We start from the raw sequence: 21,458 nt of genomic DNA, 5'->3' as shown, positions 1-21,458 counted from the left end.
GATTCGGTGTTTGAGAAGCGGGCCACCATTCCTCTTCTCTGTCTACTATAATTGGACCTCAGATTTTTTTTTTTTTTTCTTAGGCTCAGATACTCGTATTCTCTCATATTTATCTTAGCCCAAAATTTATCTACCTAGTATTTGAGAATTATATGCCATTTGGGAAAAATAAATAAGAAAAAGAGGCAACTCACCTCAAGCGAGTTATCTAAAAGGAATGGATAGCCAAATAGCTAATTTATAAGAGGCAGCTATTTATTTTGTTTCACTTTTTTTTAAAGAGAATTAGAAATTAGAAATTAAAAAAATTATTTTTCTGGAGAATATTATTTCTTGGTTATAGTATATCCTGCAGCGGAGGTAAGGACAAGTGGTGAAATTAGGGCCGACCACTAACCCCATCACTCTTTCTATATAACTACCCACCTCTCTTCTTCCCTATTCTCTCTTTATCCAGAGACTTCCATTTCTTTTCCTATTCTTTACCCCCCTCGTCGCCTCCTCCTCCTCCTCGTTCATCTTGCAAATTAACCCCCTACCCCTCTGAGAAAAAAAAAAAGGAGAGGAGAGTATAGGAGGATGTCGGACAGCGGTGTGGTAACGGTGTATGGAAACGGCGCGTCGCTGTTGGAGCCGGCGTCGAAGAAGTCGGCGACGTTCTCAGTGAAGGTTGGGCTCGCCCAGATGCTCCGTGGTGGGGTGATCATGGACGTGGTGGACGCTGAGCAGGCGAGGATCGCGGAGGAGGCCGGGGCGTGCGCGGTCATGGCGCTGGAGCGCGTGCCGGCCGACATCCGCGCGCAGGGCGGCGTGGCCCGGATGAGCGATCCGGCGCTGATCCGCGACATCAAGCGCGCCGTTACCATCCCGGTCATGGCGAAGGCACGGATCGGGCACTTCGTGGAGGCGCAGATCCTGGAGGCGATCGGCGTGGACTACGTGGACGAGAGCGAGGTTCTCACCCCGGCGGACGATGCCCACCACATTAACAAGCACAACTTCCGCGTCCCGTTCGTGTGCGGCTGCCGCGACCTCGGCGAGGCCCTCCGCCGCATCCGAGAGGGCGCCGCCATGATCCGCACGAAGGGCGAGGCCGGCACCGGCAACGTTGTCGAGGCCGTGCGCCACGTCCGATCCGTCATGGGGAATATCCGATCCCTCCGCAACATGGACGACGACGAGGTCTTCACCTTCGCCAAGCAGATAGCCGCGCCCTACGACCTCGTCATGCAGACCAAACAACTCGGTCGTCTCCCCGTCGTCCACTTCGCCGCCGGGGGCGTCGCCACTCCGGCGGACGCCGCGCTCATGATGCAGCTCGGGTGCGACGGTGTGTTCGTCGGCTCAGGAATTTTCAAGAGCGGCGATCCCGCGCGCAGGGCCAGGGCGATCGTGCAGGCAGTCACCCATTACAGCGACCCGGAGATCCTCGCGGAGGTCAGCTGCGGGTTGGGAGAGGCCATGGTTGGTATTAATCTCAACGATTCCAAGGTCGAGAGGTTCGCCGCGCGCTCCGAATGATAAGGTTTATCCAGAAGCTAAAAATCAAAAAACCAAAAAAGGTTGCATTTTGGTATCAGTCAGTCTCCTCTCCTCTCCTCTCCTCTCCTCTCCTCTCCTCTCCTTATGATGCATTAGTAGTTGTTGTCGTCACTTTGGTTTGATGAAATGTTCAAGCATAGGTCAGTCGTTATCTGGGACCTGGGTCCAATAAATTTTTTAGATATCTCTGCTTAAAGAACATGTTATGCATTTGATTTTAGTCCTTTGTTATCCTGAAATGAAAAATGCTCCTTTATGTGGTCTGTTTTCTTTTCTTCTTTCTTTTTTTGGAAAAAAAATGTTATATTTTACTTGCTTAGAGTTGTGGAGATCACTACTAAATTCTGAATTGCTTGTTTTTAAGTACCAAGAACTATCCAGAAGCAGCTAAAGACAATAAATTTGGTACAAATTACAAACATTCTTCTTGCTTTCTTGTGATACATCAGTAATCATTGTCACCATACTTCGTTGAAATATGTTTAACTATATTAGTTCTTTGCCTCACAGAAATATTTGCAATCTTTGCTTAAATAGCTTGTGTAAGTTGCTTATACATTAGAGTTTGTTGCTTTGTTATTTTGAAATGGATTGGAGGCTCTGTTATCTGTCGAGAGGATTACATTTGTTAATTGCTGGCGATGATGATATTATGGTTGTGCATAACACTGCTCTGAATTGTGTCTGCTCTCAAAAGTACCATAGCATATCAAGAAGTTGCTTAGGGCATTCCATTTTGGAACCAGTCTTCCTCCGTTCTTATGATGCATTCGTTGTTACAATTTATAAGTTACTGTCACTTTAATCCATATAATATTTTCCTCTAGTTTGATTATGTTGCTATTTTCTCCCCATACTGTGTTGTTGCTTGGAAGGCAAATAATACCTTCCCAAAGATGCCAACTGAATCCATTTAAACAATGGTTGGCATAGCAATTGCAAGAATACTTTTGTCCTTCTCTGAATTGATTGCCTTTTTTCAAATAAATACCAAGGCATATCCAGATGCAGCTATTGATTCTAGGTATAATTTCACTCAGAACTCTTAAAATCTGTCATAGTTCAGAATCTAAGTGGAATTATCTTTCATTTCCAATCTCCATTAAGAAGATATTGATTTAGATTATACACGTGATCGCCGTCCCACTTTATGACTAAATTCAATGGACTAGAGGAATTTCCCTTGACTACTTGAACGTACCTGCGGTGAATGGGTTCTTTCCTTCAACACAACGGTAGATTTCACCTTTATTCTCTACCAATCCCAGACAACAATTGCAGTCCAATTCCTCATAAATACAATCGTCTTTGGAAGAACCAAGTGTTAGTCAAGTTATATGACGCATATGGTTATATACCATGGAGGAAGGCAAAAAAAGAAGAAGGAAATTGTGATGTAGGACGTCAGGGAATACGTCACAACGTCAAATCGTCAAACTAGGCAAAGATTGCAGCAGATAAAAAAGTCAAGTGAGGTCTCCGGATATCAAATAATTAGCGAGTTAATATACGTTAGTATTGTTAACAAAAAAACAAGGTACACACACACCTTGGCAACCAACTTTTGAGTTGAAAGCTTGGAAGAGTATTTTTAACAACTTTCTTTTTCTGTCGACCGGTTGGATGGGGTTTGAAGCCTTTCACACGTTTCCAATGTTTGTAATTAGTGAAGAGTGAATTGAATGGAAAGAAAAGAGTGCATTGAATGGCTAAAAACGTTTTTTTAATAAAAAAGTGGGCCAGACTCAGTACATTTGTTCAAGAAAAGAAAGAAAATAAAACAAGAAGAGTCAGAAAAGTCACGTCAGAGAGAGCGAGGCAAAAAATAGAACCTCTTGATATTAAAGTGGGAGATTCGGAGACCCAAGCGTTGAGGGCCTCTCACTTAGAAAATTCAATGATTCTGCTACTTCCACAAGGCCCAGGCGTAAGAGGTCATGGAGGCTTGCCTCCATTGGTTGATAGGAGGAAGGGAGGAGACGTCCTGTAACACTCCAAAATAAATAAATAAATAAATAAATATATATATATAATAAAAAAAATCCCTCTGACTGAAGCACGCGCCAAGCACGTGCGTCAGCCTTGCCACCCTGCCCGCGTCCCCTCTTCTCCTTCTTCTTCCCTTTCCCTTGCCGTGCACGCCACCTCCCCCACCTCCTCTATCTCCTTCTTCCCCTCACCGCAACCGTCCCACCCTGCCTCTCATCTTCTCCTCCACCTCACCTCTCTCCCTCTCTAGCAAATTGCCGAAGCTGGAGTCGACGAAGTGCCGTTGCCGCCGAAGCCAGACCGAGAGCTGCTAAGCCTGCCGACCAACCCTCTCGGTAAGCCTTTCTCCCCTGCCATTAATTTTGATAGTGTAACCCCCCTCCCTCGCTGTCGTCGGAGCCCACGGCGGCCGACGACCTCGCGTCTAGCCGTCGATCCGTGAAGCCCCGGTGGAGGGAGAGAAGCCATCTCTAGGCTTCGGGCCCTTAGTGTTGGGGGGAGGATGGACTCCCCATGGCCGTCGGCCATGGAGCGCGGTCGTCGCCATCGGATCCACCTCCTTCCCCTTTTTCTTTCCCTTTTTCCCCTTTCACTTACCCGTCGGTTTCGTGGCCGTCGCCGGCCTCATGCTGCGCCGTCGGCCTCGTGTTGCGCCGCCGGCCTCGTGCCGCGCCGCCCGCAGCCCCGCAACCCCGTGGATCCCTCTCGCCGCCTCCACCTCCTTCCCTCGGGAGGAGATGGGGTGGTAGGGTGGTGGTTTAACCCCCACCCTTAGTGGGCTACAGTGGTCTGCAGCCCACTAAGCTAGTTTTGGGTGGGCTGCGGGTCGTAGCCCACCAGCTTGGTCTGGGTGGGCTGCAGGCTGCAGCCCACTAACCCATTGTTGGGTGGGCTGCAGTCTGCAGCCCACTATTCCAACCTTGGTGAGCTGTGGCTGGGCCCCCAACCCACCAAGGCCCTCTTGCTATTTGGGTTGGGTTTGAGTCTACCCATTGCCTCTAGCCTAGCCCATTTGGGGCCATTTGGACCCTATAATTCTGTTTATCTTTTTCACCCGATTTAATTAGCCTGATGCCTTGTAAACTTAAATGCGCTAATAAGATAATTAATTATATTAGTTCGCTAATCTTATGACACCGCGTGAGGAGGATTTTGGGATTCCGGAGGAGCCGGCTAGCTAACGAGATTTACCTTACTGTGGAGTTTTACAGATCTAGAATAATATAATTACAGTCATTATATATATAATGACACTGTAGGAAATGTCGGTATTACTGCATGCATTTAGTACACCATGTTATATCTTAACATATGCAGTTATTGATAACTTGCTCATCATGATATTATGAGATTGTTAATGTAGTATAAGCATTAGCGTGATATGATTTGCATGTATCATGTATGATATACCCTTACATATATATATCTATTGTGAATATAAAATGTAACGATCAGGATGACCATGATATGCTTTATACACCCATAGACACTACACCACTTCCACCTATTATTAGTTTTCAAATTCTGACTAGGCAAGTACCCTTACTTACTCAGCCCAGGGTTAAGGGTAGAGTATATCTTATATGATTATACTATTAGCGGTCTACATCTGAGGTCGGGAAGCCTGTGTGGCATTCAGGTAGTTATACTGCACAGTCAGGACTAGATTATAATGATAGAAGAACATGATTGTGAGGCGGGAATATAACTCTAGCAATACCCGATAACGCATGGTTAGGGCGTCTGTTGATGAGCTGAGGGCTCCCGATTTCCCCGCCGAGGGCGGTAATGATTTAGAGAGAGTGAGATATGGGCTTACAACTAGGGTCCTTAATCTGATGGCCACAGACGACCGGTTATATGTAGTGTCGCCATACATGTGTAGGTGGCATTACTGCTAGATGTGTATATATCCCCCCTCAATATATAAGATGATGGATGATTGTTTCTTGATAGTATTTACCCTGTGTGTTGAATAGCTCGGTGAGCGATGATAAGTATGATTAATGCTTTGGGTAGGCATGAGATGACTAAACTGCTATTTTATTGCTATGCATAACATGTGAAACCTATGATTGAGATGTGTACGAATAAGAGATTGTATCAAGCTTTATATCTGTGTGAACTTATCGTGATACGTGACTGGTAATCTTAATCAATTACATTGATTTAGTAAATTGTGGTAAGTCATTTCAACAAGCATATCGTTATTGTTAGCAAATATAGGCATACATTGGATATACACATGTGATTTTATTATTTTAAATTCTATGGATCCTACTCGCTGGGCTATAAGCTCACCATCTCGTATTTCAGAGTTAGGGGACGCAGGTGCGGGTAGCGAGGAGTAGCTGCTTTTCCTTTTCAGTATGTATGTTAAATGTATTAAGCCCCTGCGAGGCATTATGATGATGTTGTATTTTAGACTTTAGCATTGCATTTTGGATGTATATTTGGAAGGCTTGTTGTGGCCTGTGGAACTGACACGAGAAGGGCTCTATATTCCCTTCCTAGCCAAAAGATCTCACGTGTGGATCATGTTGACGACGGGCAACTAGAGGAAAAGAAAGAAAAGTTTACACGTGTATTTGGAGGTTTGGGTATTTCACGTCCATTGCAGGAAAAGAAAGAAAAGTCCTAGAAAAAGAAAGAAAAGTCCTAGAAGGGTCAGAAAAACTAGCAACTCAACAAAGGGATGGTTGAGGAATTCTAAACCTATCTCCTTGCACAGAGGACACGAGAAGGGCTCTATATTCCCTTCCTAGCCAAAAGATCTCACGTGTGGATCATGTTGACGACGGGCAACTAGAGGAAGGTTTTGACTTTAGCTAAGAATGACGATTTCCAAAGTCTAAGGGCTCAGTCTGATTTGGACGAGCCAAATTTAGCAAAGAGTTAAGGGAGGCAAGGGAAAAGCAGTTGACGGCAAAAAACTTTCAACATAGAGGGCATTGATCTAGTTCACCTCGAAAGCCACTAGTCTAGACACCGAAGTCACCTTAAGTTGGGAGCATCTTGGAGAAGTCTCCCCATCTAGCAATCGAACCAAAAGTGCACCAATCTCCCTTGCTCGAAATAATGGAAGAGCCTATCGAGAGCTAAAGGGCTACTTTGAGAGTGCCTTTCTTGATGGTAGAATATCCAACTGGACGTCTTAGTGGAATAATCTGCTAGTATGTGTCTGATGGCTTTTCTCCACAGAATTGAGGAGGCTCAAGGCCTATCAACTTTCATCACCACTTGGCGAGCACACTGGCGTTGGTCATTTAGAGGTCCTAGATACCCACCCCACTAAGCCTTTTAGAAAGGTAGACCATGGCCCAGTTAACTTTGCAGTGGAAGCCCTTGATCGAAGCTTCCCGTGTCCAAAGTCCCACCAACCTAATGGAGTTCAGCCTCTTGATGATGAACTTGACGGTTTAGAACATGGAAAAGTAGTTGTTGGTCAGGAGGGTGTCACCCTCTACCCCTACGGATAAGGTTCTTCGGGCTTCTAAATTGTTAGCCTTTTTTCACATCTATCAATAATAGAGTGTCAATCAGGGATGAGAGAGGGCTAAGCTTTCGAGGCAAGCCTAGATATTTGATAGAGGACCTTGGTGATGATCTCGAGGTTTTATTTTATTTTATTGAGAATTAAGGTGATGATAAATATCTGTTCAGTAAGTCACATAAAAACTTATAGAGATCCCAAAATTTGGACCACAGAGGAGTCCGCTTGATGCCACATGCAGAATCGTGTCATACTGTCATATACAGCACCGTGGCTTGCATCATTTCATGTAATAATTCATACCAAGCAATGACCAAAATATGTTCATTAGTAATATGGTGGCATAATTAATTTCTGCCGTTCAATTGGCAAACTATTTCTAAATACTATGTATCTCTTCATGAGTTGATGCAGTATACCCGGGATCCGATATGCTGTACCATAAGACCAGCTTCCTCACACCCAGTGAAGAAAAGCGATTCATCCTCTTTGCCGATCCTTCTGCGGCAGCTTATCAAAAATGTAGGTAACTGCAATTGCACTTGTTTTCCTGCCAAAACACAGCTAAACTGATAAAGAAAATCAATAAAAAAGCCTCCATCCAAGATGCCAATGATCGTAGAAGTACCGGATATGACAATGTCTTCCTTAACATGTGAACTTCCAGAACCTGCTTTCTGATCTCTTGGTCTGTAAGTTTTTAGAAGAAAGCACAGGGTTTTTACCAAGTTTGGATACTGTTTCACATCTGTAACCAGAGAGAGAGAGAGAGAGAGAGAGAGAGAATTGGTTATAATGCACAAGCATAACAACTTACAGTACAAGGCAGATGGCGAAACTTACACAATAGGATATCACTTGCAATAATCAAGTCCCAGTCTGCTTCGGAAGTTGGAAAAGCATCTCCCCATGAATCTGAGAAGTTCGAAAAACAATTGAAATTAGATCATGATATCTTCTCTAGTAACTAGCAACAAACTATTGGAACAAATAGTATCATGTATCTCACACTGCCCATAAGTAACTTCTAAGTATTATATTCTATCACTGCTTCCACAAAAAGGTAAAAAAGGGTTTTTGCATACATACCCTTCAAAAACCTAATATTTGTTTGTATACTCCTCTAAAATTAATATTTGTATGTGTACCCTTCAAAATACACGGATTTTGTATATACTCTTTAAAACTCTTATTTTTTGTACAGATACTCCTTGGAGTTAATTAATCGTTTAAATTTGAACAATTTAGACATAAAAAATAAAAGTATCATTATTCTAGATTTCATAATTTTTTTTAGTTAAGGGTATTTTTATCTTCTTTTTTTCTATTAAACTATTGAAGCTTAATTTGAAAGAAAACTGGGTGGGTATCTATGCAAATAACACATATTTTGAGATATACATACAAATAACAACTTTGGAGGGATATATTAGCAAAAAGTGCTAAAATATTTTTCCTTGGCTAACAAGGATATGCTAGCATGGGTTCAAGTCTTCAAGGTTTTAAATCTGCTTGGGAGGCAAATATCATAAGCCATTGTTTCTTTTCTTTTTTGTCAGTTATTAGGTGCTTTTTTTTGCCAGAAATGTCACCTCCAGGCTCCAGCAATCTAAAGGAACATATTATTCATAAAAGGTGTTACTGAATAACTTAAACCTACCGTTCTTCTTGCTAGTTTGACAGAAATTTATACTAAATCATCCTCTATTTACCAATTTAAAAATTTACTACCTTATGCTAGCAGGGCTTGAAGTAACCTTGTAAAATTGACCAGGCAGCAACGTTGATTATTTTTGCTCAACCTCATATACTAAGAGAACAATTACTACTGGTCAAAGTTGTGGTATATGCATCACAAAAGCCATGGTTAATATATTGAAATATGCCAGTCATAATAACCATAAAGCTAGTATCTCACTAAAATTAAGTATCCTCGGTATCAAAACTGCGTTAAACCCCAATCTGTTAATATAAGAATAAGAGGTCATTGTTAAACCCTAATCTGTTAATATAAGAATAAGAGGTACATTGATACTTAAGATTTATATGTTAAAATTCATTCTGATTTTTAAATGTCACATCCAACATATATTGGATAGCATTTCAAGCAGCATGAACCGTGAACAACCAAAAGTAACATGAAATGGCAATAGGCTAGACTCTTGATATAAAATTATAAATGATTCATCAAGAAAAGAAACTTACGCCTGACATGAGGTAACACATCCAACTCGTTAGCTGTACAGTTATAAGCAATATTATCTTCTATTTCTTTATCATCAAAGTCAGATGTTGTGATGTCAATTTCAAAAGATCTTCGCAAGAAAATGGCCAAAGCTCCAGTTCCACTTCAGAAAATTAAAGAATGGACTTAGCAATTTATAAAAGAATGATAACATAGAATTTGAGCACAAAAAGAAAAGGTTCTAGTAAGCAGTGGCTAAAGAAGTCACAAAAGAAAATAATAGAAGAACAGGAAGTCACAAAAGAAACAAAGATAAAAGAAAAATAATTATAGATTTCAAAGTAGAGTTGAAATTTTTCATTAGTCTGACATAGCATCACTAAAAAAAGATAAATAAATCTCCTTATATATGGTGCCTAAAGAATTTGATTTAAAAACCAATCAAATTAAGTGCACCACTCATCCCATGCTTCTTGTTTATTGGCATGATGATTATTTATTTTAATGGGTCAAGAAACTTGGACATGCTTTAATAGGCCTAGATCCGGCATAACCTCCCATGACAGCCAGCCAACCACTATAACCCTCCATGGCAGCTGCCATATCCTAATCCGCAATTTTACCAGAGTGGTGTAAAGGAAAATCCACCATAGTGACCACCACGGCCAATTTCTAGAACAATATATATAGCAAATCAAAGACAAAAGCTCCACAAATATTATGCACTTTTAAGTAGAAACAGGATGCAATTCAATACTTTATTAATTGCACATAAAAAGAATTGGTTATAAATGCTTTAGTTGCATAGCAAAACCCCACACTAAACTAAGAATGATTATAATATGATAAATATAACATATAATAATAAACACATCTCTTTCATTTTCTTTCATGCATACCTCCCCAATTCCAAGATGCGTTTCCCATGTAAGAGGGATTGGTTCTGAGCTAACCATTCACAAAAAGCAAATGTTCCAGGCCACAGTAAATTGGCATTCAGCTGATGAAATGAGAATTCCCTAATTTTCAGCTCCTGCATGTCATTACAGAAGCCAATGAATGACAAAAACCATTCGACTAATGAACTGTGATTTTTGGCTTACATTCCCACATCAATGACAAAAAGAAAAAAAAAAGTTGTAACAACAAAAAAAGAAGAAGATTACAATGACATTTCCATAAACTAAACTCCATCATAGTACTTGATAAGGAAAGTGATTTTTTCTCTTTCTGATAGAGGAGAAAAAGAGAGTGAACATTGAATAAACCATAAAAATAGAAGATTGAGAAGAAGAAGGAGAAGGAATGAATAGGATTTCAGCCACATCAGAGATCAGTCCAAGATAACTTCTATGAATTTTAGGGCTTCCATAGGGTTAGTTTTATAGCCTCCTTAGGTATTCAATCAGTAAGTAAGTAAAGAGTTCCAACTGAAAATTGGTCAACATTGAAGTGGTATGGTTTCAATTTAGAAGCCAATTTCAGTCTCTTCAATAAAATAGTATCCAGATACATTCAACTGCAATTACGTTGTGTTACATTCATTATTACAATATGTGCAAAGTAAAACTTGGAAAAAAAAATTGATTCAACACAATCCACTCTTAATTGGTTTCCAGACTCTGAGTTGATCGGACTGCTAAATTGAGTTAGTGTGGACAACTCACACATGTAGACTAACTCAACTATTAATTGCTCGCCCAAATCATACAATTGAACCAATACTAAATAAAAAAAACAAGACTAATAAATATGCCTATCTACAAATTAAATTAAAACTCAAAAGGTTATCTGCACTTAAATTCCTTTTGTAGTTGTAGTTATAATTTCTCGTCCACTCCTAACTAATAGCTTTAGATTATAAAATACAGTCCATGAGCAAGGTTCGATAGGTTATAGCCTCTTCAACTCTTCTATGTTCCACTAACCATATGTTCCTAAGTTTATCAGGAAATAGCGCCTGCATCATTCCTTGCAAGTCCACATAGCGCTAACAATCGACTGACACCGTTAGAGGAATCCAAATCACAAGAAATTAACATACATGTTAGTCTAACAACTTCGCCAGTTCTTTCCTTTCGTGAAAATCACCCATTTTGCCCGCCAATCTACTAAAGGGACCAATGGAAGTATCATGAGATCACTGGGCATAACTCTACTATCTTCCCTCGCAATATTGATGCCTCTTAGATAGATGGCTGGACTAAAACTAAGAGAATCACTGCAACAAAAGGAGGAGGAGGAGTATACCATTCCAGGAAAAGAATGGATTCTTTCTACAAAAAGCTGCTGCTGCTGCTGGACCGGGGACTCCTCACCTGCATTATTCACAAGATAATAGATCAAAAAAATTGACTTTAAAATCCGAAGGCAAGAAGCAAAATGGGATGACGATGGTTTTTTTTTTCTTTTTCTTTTATACCCTTGTCGGTGTCGTCATCGTCGTCGCAGAAGAGAGCAGACGGGGAGAAGAGAGCGGTCTCCATGGATGGTCGATGACCTCGATTCGACCCTCTCAATTGTGTGCGGCGATTTGTAGGGATGGATATGAAAATTATTTAGAGAACCTTACAAGTAAAACCCTCTGTTTTGCGTTTATCGTCATTTGGCTCTCTCTCTCGCTCTCAACTACATTTCTCTAATGGAAAAGCGAAATGCTCATTTTATTTACCAATGTTAAGTGAGCTTTACCAAACCTGTTCTGCTCTCAAATTTTATTTACTAAAATACACTTCACCTTAAATTTAACACCAAAATAGAATTATATTTATCCAGCTGCATCCATTTAATCAACTCGATCAGCATTTTCCTAACAAATGAAATACTAAAATATTCAGCAATTTATTTCCACAAGGCACTAAACATAATATCATTTTATCTAATACTTAGGTCTAGTATATTGAGTCTGTGTCTTAATAATCTTTTAAGATGCGTTAAGTTGCCATAATAAAAATATTAATAAGATTAGTTATTGAACTCATGAGCATTTCATCTTCTAAATAAATGTTGTTCAATTCAGCATTTTATTATCGATATATTGAATGCTAATGTGACAAAATTTAGAGGAGGTCTAATTCTTAAACAACAAAAGCTTTTATACAAAGCTCGAATTGTGAGGGTCACTAATAATATATATAAAAGAGAGTTATTTTAAAAATTAATGTCGAATAATTTGTTTTTTTTTTCTTTCCTTTAGACTGATAGATTAAATCATATTTACAACGTAATATACAAATGAATATGGGAGATAGGATAAAATTCGAAAATAAGTCCCACTCTTAGCTGAAGACTGACTGATCATCAAAAGAACCTAGGGTATCAACATATAACTAAATAAGTACTAACTGAAAAATAGTAACGGAGGGTATAGAGCGTCGGCCCTAAAATAAGCCTCCCACTTACCATCAGAGGCAACCCAACAAGCAAGAACAAATGTAAGAAACCTGGACTCAGAGCACTTCTCAGTAAATGGTTGGCGTCTTATGGCTCTTCCCGTCCAAATTATACCCAACATACATAGAGACCAACAAACCAATAAACCAACAAACCAACCTAACAAAATCACCAAATTAGGCCAAGCCATAAGAGAACCCTAAGAAACACCTACTAAGCAGCGGCAAATCCATCGCTAGGTAGCCACACATTGGAGAACCGGCAAGAGGGTGGGGCGGCTGGGAGAGAAAACAACAGTGAAGGGAGGCGGAAAGGGATTGCTGCCTGGATCTCTAGCTCATCGGAAGGGCCGGCGGTTGACGAGGCATGGGGGGTTGGAGGCGCAATAAAGAGTGAGGTCGGGGAGGGTTGTGGTTGGAGAGGTGGAACGAGGGGCCAGACCGTTGCCAAAAATGGTGATCGGATAGGGGCCGACTAAGATAGAGGCTGCGCTACTGAGAAGAACGAGAGAGGTTTCGACGGAGGAGGAGGTGACGAAGGGTAGAACAAGGTTCCAGCGGAGACAAAGACGGAGGAAGGACAGAGTGAGGATCCAATGAAGTTGGAAACAAAGGGGGAGAAGAAGATGGGAGATGGGGGCGGTGTGAGGAGTGGCGATAGGCGTAGTGAGGAGTAGCGGTGGGCGCAGTGTGGAGTGGTGGTGGGCGCAGTGAGGAGCAGCGATGGGCACGATTGAGAGTAGCAGCGGTGAGATAAGGAAGAAGAGGAAAAAAAAAGAGAGAAAAGAAGGGGGAATGGAGAGGAAGAAAAGAAGGGGGAAAGGAGGATCTCCTCTCCCATAGCTGGTTAGCTAGGGGAGGGGAGAGAATAAACATCACTGACGACGACAGCGAGGGAGGAATCCCTTCTAAAGGGAACAAAAAATGGTTGGCCCAAATTTGTAGAAAAGTCGGGCGACACGCTTTTGCAATTTTGTTTTAGAATTACACTCTCATTCAATCAAAATTGCTTTGTGGTCACCGAAAGTAAAGGAAAGTATTCTTCTTCACAATAGCCGAAATGAAAGGGGAAAAGAATGTTAAAATAGAGCATATCTCTCGTACATTTTAGATCCCTTCCCTAGACTTGAGCCAGTGATAACATGTCGATATAAGAATTTTTTTAGGGTTGTGGCAACATAAAAATGTGTAAATCATCATTTTTCTCAATTTTAAAAATAAGAAATTTAGAGAGACCACCTTGCTTCTCATTCATGTAGTCTGAGCTGATTGTTTTCATTAGCACAATAATTTTTTTTTTGCAGAGAGCATAAACCAAGTATATTTGAATACAATAAATAGAATTAAAAAAAACCATGTGTAGTAGTGAAGAACAATCTCTCGAATATGGACATCTTTTAAAAATCTTGTAGCTAGATTTTTCAATATAGTAACATCAGATGTAGCATAAAAAAGCTAACACGAGTTATGAAGTGCTTCTTAGAATTAGACAGAGTCTTTCAATGATGAACATCATCCGAAAGGTCGACTTCCTCCGCTGCAATACTACAAACTAATTGTCAGACTCCGCTGCAATATCACAAACTAATTATACCAATAAATTATGAACGTAGTGAATATAACCAAATCTGAAAAGAAAACAAATTTATCAAAACAGAGAATTAATCTCACAGAGCTACATCCAAAAGCAAGACAAACATTCCAGAGGAAGCACCAAAAAAAGAGTTTACAAGAATATTAAAGTCATTTATTGCAAACGAAAGGATTTAAGGGAACCCAACAAGTAGGTTATCGATCCAAAAGCTCGCCTCCTCCTTATACATCTCCCAGAGTTGCTAATACTTGATGAAAAACATACAAAATCTTTGTAATTTCTCCACCAAAATTAGCTCTTCCAAGTTCCATTTCCACTTCTCTTCCGTTCGCTTCGGAACCCACCCTATTCTTCCCTCCGAAGAAGCCCCTCGAAACTATGGCGATGCAAAACCCTATTAAAACCCTTCCATCCGCAAGAGAGGGTATAAGAAAAGGGAAATTAGATGGAAAATGCTTACATCTCTTGTTTATGAGATAATGAACATCAATCTCATAGGATATGGATGAAGAAAATATTAATTCGAATGTCTCGTCGAATCAGAACATATGCATCACTCTCTCTCTCTCTCTCTCTCTCTCTCTCTCTCTGCTAAAGAAAAGAAAAATGTCTTTTAAAAGTATATTTTCTCATCAACAATTATAGAATCAAGTGGGGCTAGCGCGATTGTAATTTAAGTATATTTTCTATACCCCCAAAAAATTGGTACCTCTTAGGGCTCAAAGCTCAAATAAAACTTAGTAGTAATATACTCTACCAATATTTTTTATACCATACTAAACTCAATTTCTTTTATTTTCTGCTTCATGATAGTACTTTTAAAGTTAATTTTCATTTAATTTTTTTTCATGAATTTAACTAAGTAAATATATATTATTAAAATATTCTTTGAGCTCTTTCTACTCTGCTATTAATCGATGATAAATAATATATAGTTCTCACTTAATTTTAGGTTTGGAAATTATAAAAGGTTAAATCATAGGCTTATACATCGCTCTATTAAAATTTTATCAAATATTAGCCCCAACCTAACCATTCGGGTCCAGTGAGTAAAACATATATTTAACCCATTAGAATATTTGTATTTTTTATTTTAAAAAATATATATAATCTACAAAATCCAACCTACATCACCGTCCGATTCAAGAGGGGCCAAATCGACGCCTAATTTTCTTGCGCCAACTTCAAGATTAAGTTTATTTAAGAAAAAAAAATTCAAGATTAAGTTTACTACTCGGTCCAGTCGAACCGGCTCGAACTGTCCGGTCCGGTTAGGAATGTCGCAGTCTCGATCCCCCGACATAGAGAGGACGGGTTCCCTATGCGCGACAGTGTCCGTACCAACCCATCTCATTTCATTTCCTCACTCTCACCGTCGCGGTAGGGCAATTCCCGCCGTCATCGAAGAGGAGAAGAGCTTTCTCACAAGGTCTCTTATTAGTAATGGAAGATTACTTCTAGTCCTCATCTCGTTCTTTTGTTTGGATTCTAGTATGTCATATGGTTGCGAGTTGTTGTGGAAATGAAATTTTGTAGCCCGCTATTTGAACTTATGTTGTTTTCTTATTTATTTATTTATTATTATTATTATTTTGGTAGGGTAGAATCTTGGTTAGATTCCGGAATGATGCAGGTTGGTAGAATTAGTTGGGCTGGGCAAACGTTTGCTCTCGGTAGATGCAGTGGTTCTCAGGAGAAGAAGCCTCGCGTTCGACGAACGAAAGAGGAGAGGAAGGCAATGGTGGAGTCCTTTATAAAGAAGTAATCATTTTTACATGAGAAAGTTTACCGAAGCTTGTTATTTGCTTTATGCTGCCATTTGTTTTTGAGTTATTAGCTGTGGGTATGCATGATGTTCTTCATATTTTCACAATCTTGATGGTAGGTGTAGAAAAATTTAGATTAAATGAGTTCAATTGTTGTGTCCCTATTGAGGTTTGGAGGTACATAGGAAATATGAGACTAATTTGGTCGCGTAATCTATTTAACGGAAGTAGTAAAGAAGTAAAATGTATGCAGATAAATGGAGAAGAGCCGAGTACCGAATACTGAATATATGAAAGCAAATGATATATCTGGGGCACAACTTGTCATGGAATCAAACCTATGTGTCACACTCTAAAACTTTAAAAGAGAATAATTGCATGAAGGTTGAGATGTGAATTTGTGAAATAATGTATCTGAAAAGGAGAAGAGATGCTGTGTACTTTATATTGTGATAGAGTTATTGGAGTGAAGGTTAACACACATAAGTACATTCACCATGAGCCTTTAATGTTCTGTTTCTGGATGGTATTTTTCCAATTAATGGGTCAATGAAAGTGTTGAACATTAAGCTAGAAGGATTGAATAGAATCCTAGAATCTAAAGGTTCTAGAATTAATAGGTTTACCAACGAGTATAAGGAAATTTAATTTTAACAAATTAAGGAATAAAGTTCAGTAGGAATTGTTGTTTATGACAACAATGTATCTAGGGAATATTTTTCTTACCTATAGCAAGAAGTGAAGGGTATCTCCCATAGAATCTAGTAGGATAGATAAGATGGAGAAATATTTGTATCATTTTGCTGCTTATGTTGCCAATATACTCCTATCTACTCCGTGAGGCATATGTGTCACATGAGCATCAATGATTTCATCCTGATAATTCTAATGTTTTCTGCTACTTAGATATATGAACATGGTGTTTTCTGCCCAAGGCAGATTTAAGTACAATGCTTCTAGCTTAGTCTCATCTATTGATGGAAAAGGCTCATTGTATCTGTTCTGTCATCATCGAAATAGAAAAGAATCTTTTACCACCAAGGTTGTCAACAATATATTATGAGCATGTTAATTTGGTCTCAGGTATCGCAGCTCACATAACGGAAATTTTCCTTCTCTCAATCTCACACATAAGGAAGTTGGTGGGTCCTTCTATACAGTTCGTGAGATTGTGAGGGATGTTATTCAGGAAAATAAGGTGCTGGGTCCTGGAAGCTTGAATTTAAAAGCGCTGAATCTTGAAGACTGCTCAAATCCTCCGACTTATTTAACTGCAGGATCCAATGTGCATGAAGAAGATCATAAGAATATGGATCTATCACCTATAGCTGACATGAATCATGGTGAAGTTTATGGTTTAGTAAATCATGAGAGCTGGGGAATAGTTGTAGGGGATCCAAATGATGTCCCTGTCTTACAAAGTTTACTTGATAAGTCATCAGATCATTTGCAAATGAATATTCTCAATCATGTCCACCAGTATGGGAATTTAGTGGATGCAGAATGTAAAGGAACAAACTCTGGAAAACTATCTGGATTGGCACATGATGATTTGGCAGTATATAAGTTAGATTCTTCTGAACTACAAAGTGATTTAGAAAACTGTCGAACTCAGATGGCTGATCAATCTCTTCCTTTGCACCATTCCTTGTCTGATACATACCAATCAAAAACATTGGAGCTGAATGACAATGACCATGAAAATGGAATTAACCATGTGGATGATGGAATTGATGTTTCTGCAGAGAGCTGTGATTTTTCCCAGACGAATAGAACAGATGTTTCAGCAGAAGGCATGGTGCTTCCAGCATTGTTGAACAGCAATACATCTAATCAATTGACAGAGGGTTCACTTTCCTATTCCACATTTGCTACTTCTGTTTCTAAGAACTGTAACTCACATTTGATCCCCTTGGAAACAGAAAAGTTATGTAGCTCCCAGGATGTGTCGGAGGTACGACAAACAGAAGATGAACTTGAAGTACTCTCCATGCCTGTTAACCAAAACCCCATTGTAAATAGAACAGAATCAACAGTCATTCTTTCTTCAAGTTCTGTTGATGAAGAAGCAAAAGGACCAACATCTCTGATGCCAGAAGTTTTTGTTTCTCCTCCATCTGAAACTCTAAAGACTGAGGTAATTCACTACCTATTTATGTATTCATATACCTCTACTTTCTTTTATTTTTTGGTACTTAAGATTTGTTAGATGATCATCATTAGTTAACATGTATTAGACATCACCAGTATGTCTTATCTTTGTGTTATAACATGTGAAGACAATTTTATATCAGAACCAAGATTTATAGCTCTAAATGAACATTTGATTCAAAACTGAACTGTACTTATATTTCGAACTTCAACTGTACTTTACTCACTGAGAGTAATCTAGACTATAAGGTTGCTTATTTATCTACCAGCTGATATTTTTGTAATGCTAGAAGTATGAAGTTACATTCTAGGATAAAAACCACAACACAAGATTAACAAAGGAAGAACTTCCTAGGTTATTCAGAAGAACTTGAGAGCTAACTTAGTCATCTGTAGATAAATCTATGCTCATGCATACTTGTAAGATGTCTACTACTACTCTTCCAACTGCTGCTTCCCCAATTTTTTTGTATTTTTTAATAATCCTTGCTAGGAGACTTCAGCTTATTATTGTGCAACATGGTAACAATAATAAAACATATTCTTATGTAATTTTTAATAAGAATACTCATTTCCTAAGATTAGATAAGCCATCTAAGTAAAGGGCCTAAGCATATCATATTAACTTGCTTATGTGTGACCATGCTGTCTCTACTGTATATGTATACTGGTGTGAGTCTAGCATGCATTGAGTAAAGGGATCTTTTTGTTTTGCAGCCTGCTTTATGTGTTTATTATGGTTTACACCTTGTCTTTTTACTATTTTTAATTTGACCCCTGTAATTCTGATTAAATCACAGAAAAAAACACCCTGAGCTACCCTTATACTTGTCATTATAGTTTAAATAAAACACTGTGAGTAGGATGTTCTTGCCATTTTGGTGACTTACCGAGAATTTCAAGGGTTTAAAAATATTAGAAAGGTAAGTTTAAACTGCAATAAACACAAAAAACAGAGTGTTAAATAGAAAAATCCCTTGAACAATTTGTACACCTGGACTAGTCAGATGAAACTGTGTATGTATTTTTTGAGCTTCTTTAGTTAGACATTCATTTTCCTATTTCTGAGTTAGGATTGCTTTTATTTATGATTATTATTTTAACTTTGATACCCTGAGAGATGGTATTAACCTTTTGTTTTCGTAATTATATTTGCTGACACTATTCAGTTCATCAATTAGCGTTACTTCCTGCTGTTGTAGGATTTGGTTGAGGCCCAACCTAATGGTATGGAGAACATCATCAAGGAAGGTCAAAATAAATGTCATGAATCAATTGATTCCACTTTGAAGGAAGTTTGTGCTACAGAAGGCAAGGCTGAGCTTGAAGGTGATTCTGGCAATATTGCCAGGACTAGCAGGTAAAAGCTTGTCTTCCAGTTTACATCTACAACTGAATTCCTGTAGTCAAATTCAGAAGTAATCTGATGGAAACTAGAGAACACACAGTAGCTTTAGCATTTAGCTGATATTGTTAACCGAGCTATTTATTTTGCATTATATAAGAAAGGTTGTCTAGATTCACATTCATATGTGTAAGGCAGCTCCACATTCATATCACAGTGTGCGGCGAACTGGTATTTGGGCCAGAAGGTACATGTAGTTGCCCTGCATACTGTTTGGATGGCCATCTGCACAGGATGGCCCGATATGAATATACATGTACGTCGTTTGTTACTCGCATATGCACAACATAGTGCCTTGTCTGCTCTAATATCATACTTTCCTTCTTAAAATTGTTACAGTATTAATTATGAATCCTTTTTGAGTGAGATAAGCCACAAAATGTTATTAACTTATTATTAAAATTCTTATTTCTCTACCTTTTGATATTAATATTTGATTATTTTCAATTAAGTGGTCATCACAAGTAAACAGTCTTTCTTATATTAATTTTGTATTAGCTTTAAAAAGCATAATATTCTGTGGCTTCTATTACAATTTTCTTCAAGGGTTATTTACACTGAAGACGACAAGAGAAAGTGCAATCTCCATATCCGGGAGTTGGTCTTAATAGATTCAAAATGTTGCATTCAATCATGAAACAGTTATAGGGTTAGTTAAAGTTTCAATGATAATTTCAAACTCTCATAATTGACATATGAAATTTTTGTCAAACTTTGCTGCAGGGAAAGCACTGATGACAAACAAGAGAAGACCGAAACCAACCCTGTTTGGGAAGCATTAAAATCACTTGTTAATGCATTCATCAAATTTTGGAGTGAATGAGCAATTGTCAAGAATCAATATGCCACTTAGCCAAAGAATCAAGTGGTTGAGCTTTGCAAATTTTGTCCACATGTCCTCACCAGTGCATTGATGGATGCTGCACAACTAACAATTAGCTCTACTTCTTCTCCAGCATTTGAAGGGCTCCTTTGTCACCTATATCTCTTCTTCTCAATAGTTGATGATATTTTAGACTGTTATTATCCTTTTAATACTAATACTAAGACTCGATATTGCCGGGAAGACGTAGTATTGTACATGAAACGTTGTGTTAAATTTCTCCAGAGTTCCTATTTCTCGTCGGTTCCCCTAAGTCCGACCTTCTTGTCTTTCCAGTGTTAATTCTCCGCTCTCTGTTTGTGGGGCTTACCATAGGCATATGTTTGATTCTGCATATGAAACTTGTAAGTCCTCTTCCAAGACAATTCTACCATGCATTTTAAGCACACATTTATATGTCCTATGCGAGTGTGCATATGTTCACTTTGAATTATATTTTCTTTCAATGCATGGAAAGCTTGCAAGTAAGACATTAATAATACATCTCTTCATTAGTCACTTCTCTTCCTGCCCCTTGAGAAAAATATCTCCTCCACATGTTTTTAGTCTAATCTCATATTTCCAATCAACATTGTGGTAGGCTGGTAGGTGGTTTAACATTTGGAAAATCTACATATATATCACTAATTATTATTATTTTTTCTAGAGAAAGGACAAATGGATTTGAACCAGAAGATAAAAATAAAATATTAATTATTAATTAAGTAGTTTTCAAGATAAAATATGACTTTCATATTATTATTTTCGTAATATCTTCCTCTATATTTATATAGAAATAATATATTCTACTCTCTTTTAGTGAACTAGTGAATTTTCATGTGTGACACTTAACCCTGTGATAGCTAGTTTTTTTTTTTTGGTCCAAATATAACAGTAAATATAACTTCTCTCTTAGAATATTAAATATTGACATTTTTTTGGTCCACAAATCTTTATGATTTAGGATGTTTATAATCATGAAAATTGAAAATAAAAGTGATTTGGGGGTGAAATAAGTGTAAGATTCAATTCAATTCTCATAATAAAAAGGGTTCTTTTATACAACTGGTTATTATAAA

The 21,458-nt window shown here is 38.6% G+C and overlaps 3 protein-coding genes and 1 long non-coding RNA gene across 6 annotated transcripts; 2 read left to right on the top strand and 2 right to left on the bottom strand.

Moving 5' to 3' along the window:
- Nucleotides 1-374: 374 nt before the first annotated feature.
- On the top strand, nt 375-1,805 carry LOC140788711 (probable pyridoxal 5'-phosphate synthase subunit PDX1.1). Its single transcript, XM_073138109.1, has one exon. It carries the CDS (start codon nt 580-582, stop codon nt 1,519-1,521), a length of 942 nt encoding a protein of 313 aa, XP_072994210.1. The 5' UTR covers nt 375-579; the 3' UTR covers nt 1,522-1,805.
- A 5,412-nt stretch (nt 1,806-7,217) lies between these two features.
- Nucleotides 7,218-11,869, bottom strand: LOC140787938 (uncharacterized). The gene is made up of 7 exons (XM_073136977.1): nt 11,632-11,869; nt 11,460-11,527; nt 10,109-10,242; nt 9,230-9,372; nt 7,868-7,939; nt 7,653-7,772; nt 7,218-7,574 (listed from the first exon to the last, which is right to left on the bottom strand). Exons 1-7 carry the CDS (start codon nt 11,693-11,695, stop codon nt 7,423-7,425), a joined length of 753 nt encoding a protein of 250 aa, XP_072993078.1. The 5' UTR covers nt 11,696-11,869; the 3' UTR covers nt 7,218-7,422.
- A 2,376-nt stretch (nt 11,870-14,245) lies between these two features.
- Nucleotides 14,246-14,777, bottom strand: LOC140789508 (uncharacterized). Its single transcript, XR_012109202.1, has 2 exons — nt 14,656-14,777; nt 14,246-14,571 (listed from the first exon to the last, which is right to left on the bottom strand). It is a non-coding gene; the product is annotated as an uncharacterized lncRNA (long non-coding RNA).
- A 680-nt stretch (nt 14,778-15,457) lies between these two features.
- On the top strand, nt 15,458-20,788 carry LOC140789934 (uncharacterized). 3 transcript variants are annotated; one of them, XM_073139849.1, is made up of 5 exons: nt 15,458-15,624; nt 15,795-15,956; nt 17,045-18,098; nt 19,315-19,472; nt 20,241-20,788. In XM_073139849.1, the coding sequence occupies exons 1-5, from the start codon at nt 15,473-15,475 to the stop codon at nt 20,338-20,340; spliced, it is 1,626 nt and encodes a 541-aa protein (XP_072995950.1). In that variant the 5' UTR covers nt 15,458-15,472; the 3' UTR covers nt 20,341-20,788. The 3 variants fall into 3 exon arrangements, with proteins under 3 accessions (XP_072995950.1, XP_072995952.1, XP_072995953.1); XM_073139852.1 differs by having other exon boundaries at nt 15,536-15,624; nt 15,829-15,956; XM_073139851.1 differs by lacking the exon at nt 15,795-15,956.
- Nucleotides 20,789-21,458: the final 670 nt, after the last annotated feature.

Source organism: Typha latifolia, chromosome 5 (genome assembly GCF_019914945.1).
Source record: "Typha latifolia isolate L0001 chromosome 5, TyphaL0001v2, whole genome shotgun sequence".
NCBI lineage: Eukaryota > Viridiplantae > Streptophyta > Magnoliopsida > Poales > Typhaceae > Typha > Typha latifolia.
This window is presented reverse-complemented; position numbering and strand designations above follow the sequence as displayed.